General features: G+C 40.4%; 1 protein-coding gene across 1 annotated transcript in view; it reads left to right on the forward strand.

Moving 5' to 3' along the window:
• brap (BRCA1 associated protein) overlaps positions 1–12319 on the forward strand; it is a 37378-nt gene extending 25059 nt beyond the window's left edge. The window contains exons 11-12 of the mRNA XM_068054941.1: positions 2502–2605; positions 8466–12319. Coding sequence (XP_067911042.1) covers positions 2502–2605; positions 8466–8823 — 462 coding nt within the window. The 3' untranslated portion in view covers positions 8824–12319. The remainder of the gene's footprint in view (positions 1–2501; positions 2606–8465) is intronic.
• The last annotated feature ends 1712 nt before the right edge of the window (positions 12320–14031 follow it).

Below are 14031 nucleotides of genomic sequence, written 5' to 3' on the forward strand. Positions count from 1 at the left end.
GTGAGGAATTTTGATTGACAAGGGAGTAAAGGGTTATGGGGGGCAGGCAGGAAAGTGGAGTTAAGACCACAGTCAGATCAGCCATGATATTAGATGGCAGAGCAGGCTCGAGGGGTTGAATGGCCTACTCCTGCTTCTACTTGGGTTCTTAAATGAAGGAAGGAAGCAACAGGTGAATTAGAAGAGCAAGAAAGGAATAAATGAGGGATATGTGAAAACATAGTGACATGGGGCAACAGAAGTAGAAGGGGAGCGAGCAAGAGAGAAAGATGGAAGTGAAGGAAGTTGTACAGATGATACAGACTTCTCCTTAATCAGATTCTCATCCATATCATTGCTATAAAAGCAGATAAAGCAATAGGAGTGACTTGTACTAATAATTACAGGAGGGCAATTATAGCAGACATAGAGGGAAAAAATAGTGCTGAAGGTATAAAAGATTACAATTCATGTACAATGATGCAAAAGCAGGTACATATACAGAGTACAGTGATATGAAAAGAAAAATAATGACAAACTTATCACTGGGATATCTGGACATCCTTGCTGGATGTCATAGGCATCGCAAAGACCTTGTTCAACAATGACACTGGTCAGGTAAACATATAGGGATATGGATTCTTTTCATAGCAGTAGAAAAGAAAACTGGAAAGGAGGTGGTATAGATTTTTATGTTAAAAAGAACTTGATTATAATCCATGGACCTATTGGGTCCAGGTGCAAATAGGTGGAAATCCTGTGAATTGGGATGAGAATTGTGATACTAATTGGACATTTAATGTAGATCACTGGTCCAGGAGAGGATTTTGGATCGAGACCTTTTTTTAGTCAGCAAGGGAAGTGTGGCAGGAACAGATGCAGTTGTTTGGGGTAAATGTTGAAATCTATAAAATAAGAGTTGAGACTTGATCCAACACTACTGGATTGTTACATAGAACAATTGGTCAAGGAACCCACACAAGAGGGTCATCGTTGGACATGATATTAAGAACAACTGGGAGATAATAGAACAGGTAAGCGTCAGAACACCTTGACAACAGTACCCACAATATGGGGAAGGATGAAAAAGAGGTAAACAATAGAAACAGACAATGTTAGGAAGATAGCTTTTGAAGGGATGAAGGATCAGTTAAGGAAACTAGACTGAATAGCACTCTAAGAAGGAAAAGCAGAAAGAAAAGTAGACGGGCGGAGAAATACTATGCACGGAGTACAGAACAGAGACATACCACTAGTGAAGGAAGGTAACAAAAGGAGGCAATGTGGGGTGGGTATTAACAAAAAGATTATTCCTAAATGATCAACTACATATCGTAGACTTTTAACAAATATGAAAACAGGTCAGGAGAGTTCAAAATGAGGCTAGGATAGCATGGAATATTCAAATAAGATGTAAGCGTTTTTATATATATATATTTGTAGCAAATAATTTTGTTTTAAAAAAGGGGTGTAAATTGAAAGATTGCATAGCAGGGCATGATATGAAGTGACCAAGTTACAACAAATATACCAGGAGATGTGGGAGGACAATACTCCCAGCATGGAAATTGAATTTCTTAGAGGAGTGGAGGTAATACTAAAATAAATTGAAATTTCAGATAAGGCAGTTACTAATAAATTGCGGAAGTTAAAGGAAGAGGAATCAGGTGTCAATGAACTTCCTACAAGAGCACTTGGTGTTTGCCGAAGATCAGCTATGTCATTGCCACTATCTTTAGGGAATCATTAGAAACAGGATTGGCTCTCAATTATCAGAAAATATCAAGCATATTACCAGCTTTTAAAAAGGAACCCACAGAACTACAGTCGAGTGAGCCTAGCAAACAATTTGGTGAAAATCATATAATTCATTTTAATATTTAGATGAAGAATATTACTTTGTCATATTAACATGCTGTCCAGTTTGGATCTTTCATCTTCGTTCAATCTAATAATAGTGCGTGTATATAAATTAATAATAAACAGAAAATGCTGTAAATGCTCAGCAGGTCAGGCAGCATCTTTGGGGAAAGAAACAGAGTTAATGTTTCAGATCAATGACCTTTCATCATCTGCAGTATGTTGCTTTTGTGCTATATATTTATATTGTTATATGCAGGCAAGAACTTTTCATAGTCTGGCACTAAAAACCTGCTGTACATCAACAGTAGGGATCAATACTGTGAATTCTGGAAATCTGAATAAGAAATGGAAAATGTTGGAAGTGCAAATTTTTTTGTCAACTTGTCTTTTAAAATGCTGATTAAGCTGCAGTTTATTTCCAGTCATTCTATTTTTACAGCCTCCAGATCAGTATTAAAAACACCTATCAAATGCAGTGCAACTAAAAATTCAGTAAAGTACAAAATGATTAGAACCAATAAAGTAGTTTCTGCTAAAAATGTGGTAAACTCAGACTAATTTGAATGTAGCTGAATGACGGTTGATCTAAATTACAACATTGGTAAACTATCTTCGGTAATGTTTTCTAAACTTGATCCTATCCTATTTCATCTTTCCAGATCAACAATATGAAAATAAAATTCAAAGAAACCATTGAAAAGTGCGACAGTCTGGAGCAGAAGCTGAATGAACTGATGAAAGACAAACAAGCTCTCGAGAGAAAGTAAGTCAGTTTGCAACAAACGTTTCGCCAACCCCATAAATTACAGAAAAGTAAACATCAGTTTAAGTGGGGCAGCAGTGTATTCTAAAGGTGATGTGGTAGCTTCTACTTCCAGTTTCTCATGTTTCTTCCCTTCTTTGCTTTGCTCTCCTAAAGTTGGTGTCTCAACGAAGAATTCAGACACCCAAGTGGCTATTGTTCATTTATGAACTGAGTTGGTGAGTGTTCATTTGACAGGGATATTACAATTGATCTTGTCCTTATCTGATGTCCACACATTGCTATCCAGCAACCTGTGCAGGAAAGCATCAATCAAGAGAAGAAGTCTTCATTAATGTCTTTCCCTTCTCACATTCCCAAGTTATTGATACTGAGGCCAATTATAGGGTTTCACCCTATCTTTCGTGTGTCAGCTATGGCTCAGTTGGTAGCACTCTCACCACTAGGTCACAAGGCTCTAGGTTGAAGACCCACTGAAGGATTTGAGCACAAAAATCAAGGCTCACAATCCAGTGCATTACAGAGGGAGTGTTGCAGATGCCATCTTTCGGATGAGACATTAAATCGATGTCCCGCCTGCCCCCTCCGGTGAATGTAAAAGATCCCATGGCACTATTTTGAAGAAGAGTCGGGGGGGTTACTCTGGTGTCCTGGCCAATAATTATCCTTCAATCAACATCACAATAACAAATTATCTGGTCATTATCACATTGCTGTTTGTGGGAGCTTGCTGCTGCGTTCACTACAGCAGTGACTACACTTCAAAAAAGTACTTCATTGGCTGTAAAACACTTTTTGAGATGTCCGGTGGTTGTGAAAAGTGCGATATAAATTTAAGTCTTTCATTTCTTTTTTTGAAAAAAGAAATGCCTTCACATTTACTTTTCACTTCATCACAGCTAAGTTCTTTGTGATTTTCCCCAGCTGGGAGGGTAAAGAAATTAGCAGTGCTGACACGTGGCATCACATGCTCCATCAATTCAATGTATTCTTAAAATATGACTCATTGTAATAGTTTAATTGAGAATAATCTCTCCTGTTACAGGATTGTAGATGATCAATGTTGCAGTTCTGCCATGTGATCCTGCCAATTTAGTGAGATTGTCCTTGCTGGTCTGTGGGTAGACCTCTTGCCAGTCTTCAGTTACTTAATGGGATGTGATTTTCAGGAATTTCTTCATATTGAAGTTCCAAGTGGAATTTGATCACGCTAATTTCAGTGGAAATATGTGCCGCATATTGTTATTCTTTGGGAATATGCACCTTCTTACAGCTAGTAACAAGAGCTGTGCTAGCCTGTATGTTGTGGTGGGGAGCCATCTCTCCTTTTGACTTTTTCTATAGGTATGATTTGTAAACTCTTTAAATTTCTTTTAACTGCAACTTGTGTTTGTAAAGTTGAAGGGCTATTTTGACTTGAATCTGAATTTTCTAATAGATTTGTATCAGATGATACTTTCTCTGCATGATTAGCAGATTCTCACAAGAATTTGCACCGTAGCAAAAATATCAAATGTTTGTACAAACGACAACTTTTAAAGTGCTCCAAGTCCTAAAATATGAAAGATTATGTTAGACTGAAGTATTTGTACGAAACTGCCCTATGCTTTTTAAAGATTGTGTCCATTTGGTTTCCAGTGAGTGATGTTTTTCAGCCTTTTGAGTACTTATCTGTTTGAGTGATGTTTGCCAGAACTTTCTACACTTTTCCTCAGATTTTATAATAACTTTGCTAGCATTATGATTCTATAAAAACTGAACTTTTTTCTTTAAACTGGTGGTTTAGCTTTGAATATACAGTCGTTATCGTGGAAGTCAAAAGTATATTGAGCAACTTTTGTAAATGTTGCAACTGGTGTAAAATGAGCCTGTCAACCGACTGATCATCCAAGTCAAAGTTCTATTATAGCAGTACTTCCAACATTGTTTATTTTATAGAAATATAGTGATGGTCACAAACTGTTAAAGAAATTTAAAATGGTATTTAGCCTTTTAAATTTTACCATAAAGCTATTTGAGCTTTATAAAGTGGCACAAAGTTATGTATTTGTAACTGTAATGTAGCATTAATACAATATAGTAGTGACTTTAGAGGATTAAGTCTCAAATGCAATCCTTGGCTGAAACAGTTCTTTTTTAATTCATTCATGGGATGTGGGCATCACTGGCTATGCCAGCATTTATTGCCCATCCCTAATTGCCCTTGAGAAGGTGGTGGTGAGCTGCCTTCTTGAACCGCTGCAGTCCATTTGGGGTAGGTAGACCCACAGTGCTGTTAGGAAGGGAGTTCCAGGATTTTGACCCAGCGACAGTGAAGGAACGGCGATATACTTCCAAGTCAGGATGGTGTGTGACTTGGAAGGGAACTTGCAGGTGATGGTGTTCCCATGTATTTGCTGCCCTTGTCCTTCTAGTTGGTAGAGGTCACGGGTTTGGAAGGTGCTGTTTAAGGAGTCTTGGTGCATTGCTGCAGTGCATCTTGTAGATGCTACACACTGCTGCTACTGTGCGTCAGTGGTGGAGGGAGTGAATGTTCGTAGATGGGGTGCCAATCAAGCGGGCTGCTTTGTCCTGGATGGTGTCGAGCTTCTTGAGTGTTGTTGGAGCTGCACCCATCCAGGCAAGTGGAGTGTATTCCATCACGCTCCTGACTTGTGCCTTGTAGATGGTGGACAGGCTTTGGGGAGTCAGGAGGTGAGTTACTCGCCTCAGGATTCCTAGCCTCTGACCTGCTCTTGCAGCCACGGTATTTATATGGCTACTCCAGTTCAGTTTCTGGTCAATGGTAGCCCCTAGGATGTTGATAGTGGGGGATTCAGCGATGGTAATGCCGTTGAATGTCAAGGAAAGATGGTTAGATTCTCTCTTGTTGGAGATGGTCATTGCCTGGCACTTGTGTGGTGCGAATGTTACTTGCTGCTTATCAGCCCAAGCCTGGATATTGTCCAGGTCTTGCTGCATTTCTACACGGACTGCTTCAGTATCTGAGGAGTCACGAATGGTGCTGAACGTTGTGCAATCATCAGCGAACATCCCCACTTCTGACCTTATGATTGAAGGAAGGTCATTGATGAAGCAGCTGAAGATGGTTGGGTCTAGGACACTACCCTGAGGAACTCCTGCAGTGATGTCCTGGAGCTGAGATGATTGACCTCCAACAACCACAACCATCTTCCTTTGCACTAGGTATGACTCCAGCCAGCGGAGGGATTTCCTCCTGATTCCCATTGACCTCAGTTTTGCTAGGACTCCTTGATGCCATAACCGGCCAAATGCTGCCTTGATGTCAAGGGCAGTCACTCACCTCACCTCTTGAGTTCAGCTCTTTTGTCCATGTTTGAACCAAGGCTGTAATGAGGTCAGGAGCTGAGTGGCCCTGGCGGAACCCAAACTGAGTGTCACTGAGCAGGTTATTGCTAAGCAAGTGCCGCTTGATGGCACTGTTGATGACATCTTCCATCGCTTTACTGATGATTGAGAGTAGGCTGATGGGGCCGTAATTGGCCGGGTTTGACTTGTCCTGCATTTTGTGTACAGGACATACCTGGGCAATTTTCCACATTGCAGGGTAGATGCCAGTGTTGTAGCTGTACTGGAAGAGCTTGGCTAGGGGCGCAGCAAGTTCTGGAGCACAGGTCTTCAGTACTATTGCCGGAATATTGTCAGGGCCCATAGCTTTTGCAGTATCCAGTGTCTTCAGTCGTTTCTTGATATCACGCGGATTGAATCAAATTGGCTGAAGTCTGGCATCTGTGATGCTGGGGACTTCAGGAGGAGGCCCAGATGGATCATCAACTCGGCACTTCTGGCTGAAGATTGTTGCAAATGCTTCAGCCTTATCTTTTGCTCTGATGTGCTGGGCTCCCCCATCATTGAGGATGGGGATATTTGTGGAGCCACCTCCTCCAGTTAGTTGTTTAATTGTCCACCACCATTCACGGCTGGATGTGGCAGGACTGCAGAGCTTAGATCTGATCAGTTGGTCATGGGATCGCTTAGCTCTGTCTATCGCATGCTGCTTACGCAGTTTGGCATGCAAGTAGTCCCGGGTTGTAACTTCACCAGGTTGGCACCTCATTTTGAGGTATGCCTGGTGCTGCTCCTGGCATGCCCTCCTGTACTCTTGATTGAACCAGGGTTGGTCTCCTGGCTTGATGGTAATGGTAGAGTGGGGGATATGCCGGGCCATGAGGTTACAGATTGTGGATGACTACAATTCTGCTGCTGCTGATGGCCCACAGTGCCTCATGGATGCCCAGTTTTGCATTGCTAGATCTGTTCGAAAGCTATCCCATTTAGCATGGTGATAGTGCCACACAACACGATGGATGGTATCCTCAATGTGAAGGCGGGACTTCGTCTCCACAAGTACTGTGCAATGGTCACTCCTACCAATACTGTCATGGACAGAAGCATCTGCGGCAGGCAGATTGGTGAGGACGAGGTCAAGTATGTTTTTCCCTCGTGTTGGTTCCGCCACCACCTGCCGCAGACCCAGTCTAGCAGCTATGTCCTTTAGGACTCGGCCAGCTCGGTCAGTAGTGGTGCTACAGAGCCACTCTTGGTGATGGACATTGAAGTCCCCCACCCAGAGTACATTTTGTGCCCTTGCCACCCTCAGTGCTTCCTCCAAGTGGTGTTCAACATGGAGGAGTACTCAGTCATCAGCTGAGGGAGGGCGGTAGGTGGTAATCAGTAGGAGGTTACCTTGCCCATGTTTGACCTGATGCCATGAGACTTCATGGAGTCCGGAATCGATGTTGAGGACTCCCAGGGCAGCTTCCTCCCTACTGTAACCACTGTGCCACCACCTCTGGTGGGTCTGACCTGCCGGTGGGACAGGACATACCCGGGGATGGTGATGGCATTGTCTGGGACATTGTCTGTAAGGTATGATTCTGTGAGTATGACTATGTCAGGCTGTTGCTTGACTAGTCTGTGGGACAGCTCTCCCAACTTTGGCACAAGCCCCCAGATGTTTGTAAGGAGGACTTTGCAGGGTCGACAGGGCTGGGTTTGCCGTTGTCGTTTCCGGTGCCTAGGTCGTGCCGGGTGGTCCGTCTGGTTTCATTCCTTTTTCTAGACTTTGTCGCGGTTAGTTACAACTGAGTGGCTTGCTAGGCCATTTCAGAGGGCATGTAAGAGTTAACCACATTGCAGTGGGTCTGGAGTCACATGTAGGCCAGACCAGGTAAGGACAGCAGATTTCCTTCCCTAAAGGACATTAGTGAACCAGGTAGGTTTTTACAACAATCGACAATGGTTTCATGGCCATCATTAGACTAGCTTTTAATTCCAGATTTATTAATTAAATTCAAATTCCACCTTCTGCTGTGGTGGGATTCGAACCCATGTCCCCAGAGAAATACCCTGGGTCTCTGGGTTACTAGTCCAGTGATACCACTATGCCACCGCCTACCCCGCTGAAACAGTTGTATTGTTTAGGGGTGTTCGAATTTGTATCCAGTCATAGATGCTACTGTTGCTAGACATGGTAGGTCTAAATTTATTGTGCATCCATGTTGCACATAATTTAACCAGAAATATTTGTTACAAGCTTTGTGGGCAGGAACTTCTTGTTCAAAAGATATTTGCTTGCGTTTTGGTTACTTGGTACCAGTACAGGAAGTATTTACGATAGGAAACTACTCATGTATAAGGTAGAAAGAAATTGCCACCATGACTAAATCCCTGTCAATTCTTAATGCATTTTCCTTTGCCAGTTGCAGATGGGACTGGGGATTGAGATGTATTGCACAGTTGAGAACCAAAGTAAATAAATTAACCTTGAGCTGTTATAAAATTCAAATTGGGATGTTTCAGTATTGTTTTTAAAGAAGTTTCTTATGCCATTCTCTAGGTGTTCTCAGTTGAACAACAGAGTTTTGAAACTGGGCACTGAACTGAAAGAGGAGCAAGAAATGAACAAATGCCTGCGAGCTAATCAGATCCAGCTGCAAACCAAACTGAAGGAAGAGGAAAAGAAGCTGAAGGACACATGCGATGAGAAAGACAGGCAGATTACAGAGGTGCAGGAGCAGCTGCGAGATGTCATGTTCTATCTGGAGACTCAGCAGAAAATCAATCAAATGCCAGCAGACACTCGGCAGGAGATTCAAGAGGGACAGATAAATATTGCGGTGGCATCTGCTGCAACATCACCTGGAGCCATAACCAAACAGACTTCCAGGAGAGGAAGAGGCAAAAGAAGCAAATAGTTGAGCTTTCTCATTTTTGAAAGAGGAAGGAAAAAAAAAACAAAACAAAAAAACCTCCTGGGAGGTGTGTGTATATTTGCTTATTTTCAGTGCTGACTACTACCATGCTTGTGTTATCTATGATTCTATATTCAAGAATTGCCAGTTTTTTTGGCAGTTGGGCTATATTCTGCATTGTGCAGAAAAATTATTTAATACAACATTATTGATTTGTATTTCCTGGTATTATAGCTTAAGTACATGAAGCCATGCATTTGAAAAAGGTTTGCAGTACATTTGTCAAATGTGCAGGACATCTCAAACTATTTTAGCACAGTAAATAATTCACAGTAATTTACTTCTCATGCACATTAACATTAAAATTATCTGTTGTCTTAATATTCAATTTGCTTGAAGTTCACAAGCTTACTCATTAGACCTGCAAATCCTGCACTTACACTATTTGGATTAGAGGCTGTATTAAGTGGAAGTAGCAATATAGTTGACACTACAGTCATTCACATCTGCACACGATGCATAACTGGAACATTGTAGGACAGTGTGAATTTAAAAGAAAATTTAAATCGTGTTTCTGCACATGTTTATTGTCGAAAGAATTTTCAGATGATGTGGTTCACAGCACTGCATTCATCTGGAATTTCAGTGTAACTATAGCCAAACTAATGACAAGCTAATCTCTCACAGCTGTTAGATCCCTAACTGAAATAAATTTGGATAGTTTAAATTCAAGTCCGCAGGAGAAAATTATGCATAATTCAACATTAATTGTGAATTTCATTCGTCCGGTCGGTAATGTGGATAATGGAAATGTTAGAGGTAATGTAGCCTGCATTTAAAGTGATGTACCTAAGCTACAAGTGATGAACGTTGAAATTAGGTCAAAGAGTAAAGATTGCTCAGCGATAGAACCACATGTGAAAAGAACAAAAAAAAGTAGATATCTATTTTTTTTAAAAGTGCATTACGTTTACTGAATCGATGGTTTGTGATTAATTGAAAGGATGAGGGGCCATCAAATTAACTAACTTATAAGCTTTTAACTTTAGAATATAAAAATTAAGGTATTCTTGAAAGCTGACAAAACCATTTCTGTACACGCATTGACTTTTACAGCCAGGTTTTGTGACCGTAAAACCACATTTTTTTCCCACTAATAAATTAAACTGGTAAATTTAACAGGATCACTTGTAATTCACTTGTAAAATAAAAGAATGATAAGCAACATGAATATCCTAGAAATAAAGATGGTCTCTGGTTCACCATAAATCACATGCCCAAAGAATAAACTGAATATCTCACTTAATAGATGTTGCTTCACTTGTATCAACGACCATTACAACTTATTTGCACTAACACTCAGTTCTTCCATATTGTGAGGAAAAAATATCCTGCAGTATATTACCCTTGATTTGTAAGAGATTTTATTTCTAATTCACATGTTTTTGATCTTTCTGACCTGACTTACAGCTAACATCTGTTCTTTTTCATGTAACTTTTTGTTTTTAGGGAGTTTTTTGGCAGTGCACAGATTTTCTGAGCAGAATCCTGTGCAAATACATAATGGCAACAATTGCTGCATCTAAATAACTAAGAATGGAAAAATAACATGGTAGATTACCAAACTACCTAAGCTACTTAAAGTCCTTCCATTCTTTCATTTGTGGTCGAGTCAGCAGTAAATATATTATCCAACAGTTGCAGTACTTAGCAAGAAGCTTAGAACACTTGTAATACCAGAGTCAGATGTGATTGTATGGTGGCTCTAATTTGGGGCACGGAAAATATGGTGTGATATTAATATATTATGAAATTTAATTTAAAGAGACAGGAACCTTTTTGAATTCATGTAATTCATTTTTGAACACACCTTAATTAATAGTTACTAGCATCTTGCAAAACTATGCAAGTTTATTTTTACTGTTTCCTGAGTAGATCTTGTTATTATGAATACATACATATGAATTAGGAGCAGAAGTAGGCCACTCGGAATCATAGCTAATGTTGGACAGTTGTAGATTGATGGGTGTTGAGTAAATTGTCAAGCAGGTATATCGAAGGATAATTTTTGTCCTGCAAGAAATGTCTGTTATCTGTTCTTGGGGACCACAAGTATTCACCATTTTTAACCACTGTTATGACTAGGTGAGAAAGAGGTCCAGGGTTCCCTTTCAGCCTTCACCTGGTCTTACTATAACAGGGTTTAATTTGAACCACACCATGTTTTTAGCTTCCCTTTGGTGAATCCTTGTTCATTGCTTTCCAATTATAAGGCAAGGAAACCGGCACAAACGGGCTTTCTTAGATTTAAAAAAGAAACGTTGAAATTTATTAAACTTGAACTCTAATTTGGTCAACGCCTACGGATACACGTTGCGCCTCACGTTAGCATGCATATGCCATAGACACATGCAAATAGAGACAGAAAAGAGAAGAAAAATAAAGTGGAAAGGTTTGAGGGAATATCTGAAGAGTTGTTACGGTTCTTCGAGGTCACTGTAGAGTCCTTGATTGCAGGTAGATCTTGCTTTTCGTTGGGGCCCAGTATTCTTCTTAAACATTGTTCGCTGTAGGAGACATTTCTCTCTTGGGGTTCATGTGTCTTTTCAATGGATTCAGAGGCTTGTGAGAAAGAGATGGGAGCAGACAGGAGAGAGATCTCAGTCCAGGAGCAAACAGCTTTCTGCCCAAACTCTGTACAAATTCAAAAAACTCAGGTTGCCCAGCAGGTTAGTCATGTGACTAGCTGGTTTGACCATGTCCGTTTGTGTATTCGGTCATCTTAGCAGTCAACCTGGAATACGAACTCCCCCACCTTTAACGTCTGGTGATCAAAAGTTCATTGTGGGTTGAATGTCAGGGAATGGCTGCTTTGTCCTTCCAAACACTGTCTGTTAATATGCAAATGTCTTTTCCAGCCATGGCTAATCTGTTCAAGTCATTTCCATGCTCTCAAAACAGTTTAAAATCAATGTTCATGACAAAACTGATGTGCCTCATTCTTGGCAGGTGGGGGCCTAGCATGACAGCCACACTGTACAAAAAGGCAGTTTATTAAAATAGTTTTTTTTTCTAGGTGTTTTGCGACAAATGTCTCTGAAGAAAAACATACAGGTGTAAATTATCTACAGCCAAGCCATGTTACTTCTTGATGGTATTAATATAACCATTTTGTAAATAACATTTTACGCACTCAATCTTTTTAAATTGAGGGCTGTTGAATCTTGAAGTGCAAACTGATGCATTTCGGGTAAAACTTCAAGCTGGATCACTGTATCTTAATTTTACATAGTGTGTCTAATTTGATCCATTCTGTCTAATTTCAATAAACTGAGCAATAATACTGTCATAAGTGTGAATCAGACAGTACAACATAACTTCTGTCTATTTGGAATGGAACATACCAGAGCTGTGTTTGAAGACTTTGTTGCAGCCCTAGTTGTGAAAAACTATCATAGGATTGCTTTAACAATAAAAATTGTCCCACAGTAAATATTTACCTTTTGTTTCTGTTGTCTTCCCTGCTGCTCTCATCCCACTCCATTCACCTTAACTCCTTTTTTCACCTTCCTAAAGGACCTAACACTTGCTGAAGTACAGTTCCACAAACACTAAATTCCCTCTGGCCATTTCTTGAGGTAGTCTTTCGATGGTGAGTCAACTGAGTGGAAGCATCATGGCATCAATCCTGTCACTTTGCTATCCAGTGACATTTTTGCTGGAAGTGCATCTGTGCGGATATAATCAGAAGTGAAGCCATGGCTGTGTTTTTTTTTCATCTTTAGTCCAGGACGACCAGTTATAGTCTGGCTACTCAGTACAGACCTCCTTGTCTGCATGCCTTACTTCCCTAACTGAGCATTGCATTTAGCCATGAAGGGCATACTTCATTCCACTTTAAAACAGTCTTCCCCTTGCAAGTTCCATGAGAATAACTGGGAAAATTTTACAATGAGCTAACTTGATAAGGAAGGGAATATCTGGAAATTGTTTAGAATATGTCAGTATTTCTAGAGAGTAAACAAGCACAGGTCCTTCAAGATTTTCATATCTTTTAATTTCCCATCTTCATTTTGTTCCATCCCTCATAATGTAGCTACTTGGTGGATGGCAAGAAGTGTATTAAGCACGTTCACAATTAGGCAGACTGTCGGATTCTCACCAGGCTGAGGCATGTAATTGAGTAGTTATATTAAGTGGATTGGAGCCTTGCCTTCCAGTGGGATTCAGCCAGTAAATTTATAATCACGAAAAGCTGAATGGAAATGTAATGTTGCCAATCTCTGTCCCTCCCTCAGCTGATCTGATGAAACCCTGATCTGTGCCTGTTACCTTTAGTCTTGACTGTTCCAATCATCCCCTGGAAGGCCTCTCATGTTCCAACTTTCATAAACTAGAACTTATCCAAAACTCTGCTGTCTGTATCCTAACTCGTACCAAGTTCCTTTGACCCATCACTTCTCTGCTTATTGACCTACATTGGCTCCCAATTCTGGCAAGGCTTTGTTCTTAAAGTTCTCATTTTGTGTTCAAATCCATCCAGGGTCTTGCTCCACCCTATCTCTGTAAGCTCCTCCATCCCTACAACCCTCAGATCTCTATGCTCCTCAAAATCTGAGGTTTTTTTTGCATTACTGATTTTAATTGCTCCAGAATTGGCGGCATGCCTTCAACTGTTTAAGCCCTCAGCTCTGGAATTCCCTCCCTAAATCTCTCGGTCTCCCCATCTCCTCGAAGACACTCTTTAAAACCTACCTCTTTGCCCAAGCTTTTGGTCATCTGTCCTGATATGTCTTTATGTGGCTCGGTGTCAAATATTGTTTGGTAACACTCCTGTGAACTGCCTTAGACATTTTACTATGCTAAAGGTCTTCAAGTTGTTGCTGTTGAATATGCTTGCATATCAATTTCAAGTGTAACAACATTTTCTCCATTTCATGAAGTTGTTCAACTTCCTCGTGTCAACTTTTTTTTAAAGTAGTTATCATTGTAGATAGAAATAAATGACTTGTTTCAATTTAAAAGGAAGGATCCTCAAAGAAATTCCTAATGTTACGATCGAGTCAGGAGTAATGCACTGTCAGTTCAGTCCTAATACTCCACAGGTTGCAGCATTTTAAAGTTTTCCCACCTACTGGAAATTAGCCAAATTAAACACTTTAGTGATCCCCAGAATAAAACAGACCAAACCAGGTATCTTTAAACTACAAC

The sequence above is a fragment of the Heterodontus francisci genome, chromosome 23 (genome assembly GCF_036365525.1).
Source record: "Heterodontus francisci isolate sHetFra1 chromosome 23, sHetFra1.hap1, whole genome shotgun sequence".
Classification (NCBI taxonomy): Eukaryota; Metazoa; Chordata; class Chondrichthyes; order Heterodontiformes; family Heterodontidae; genus Heterodontus; species Heterodontus francisci.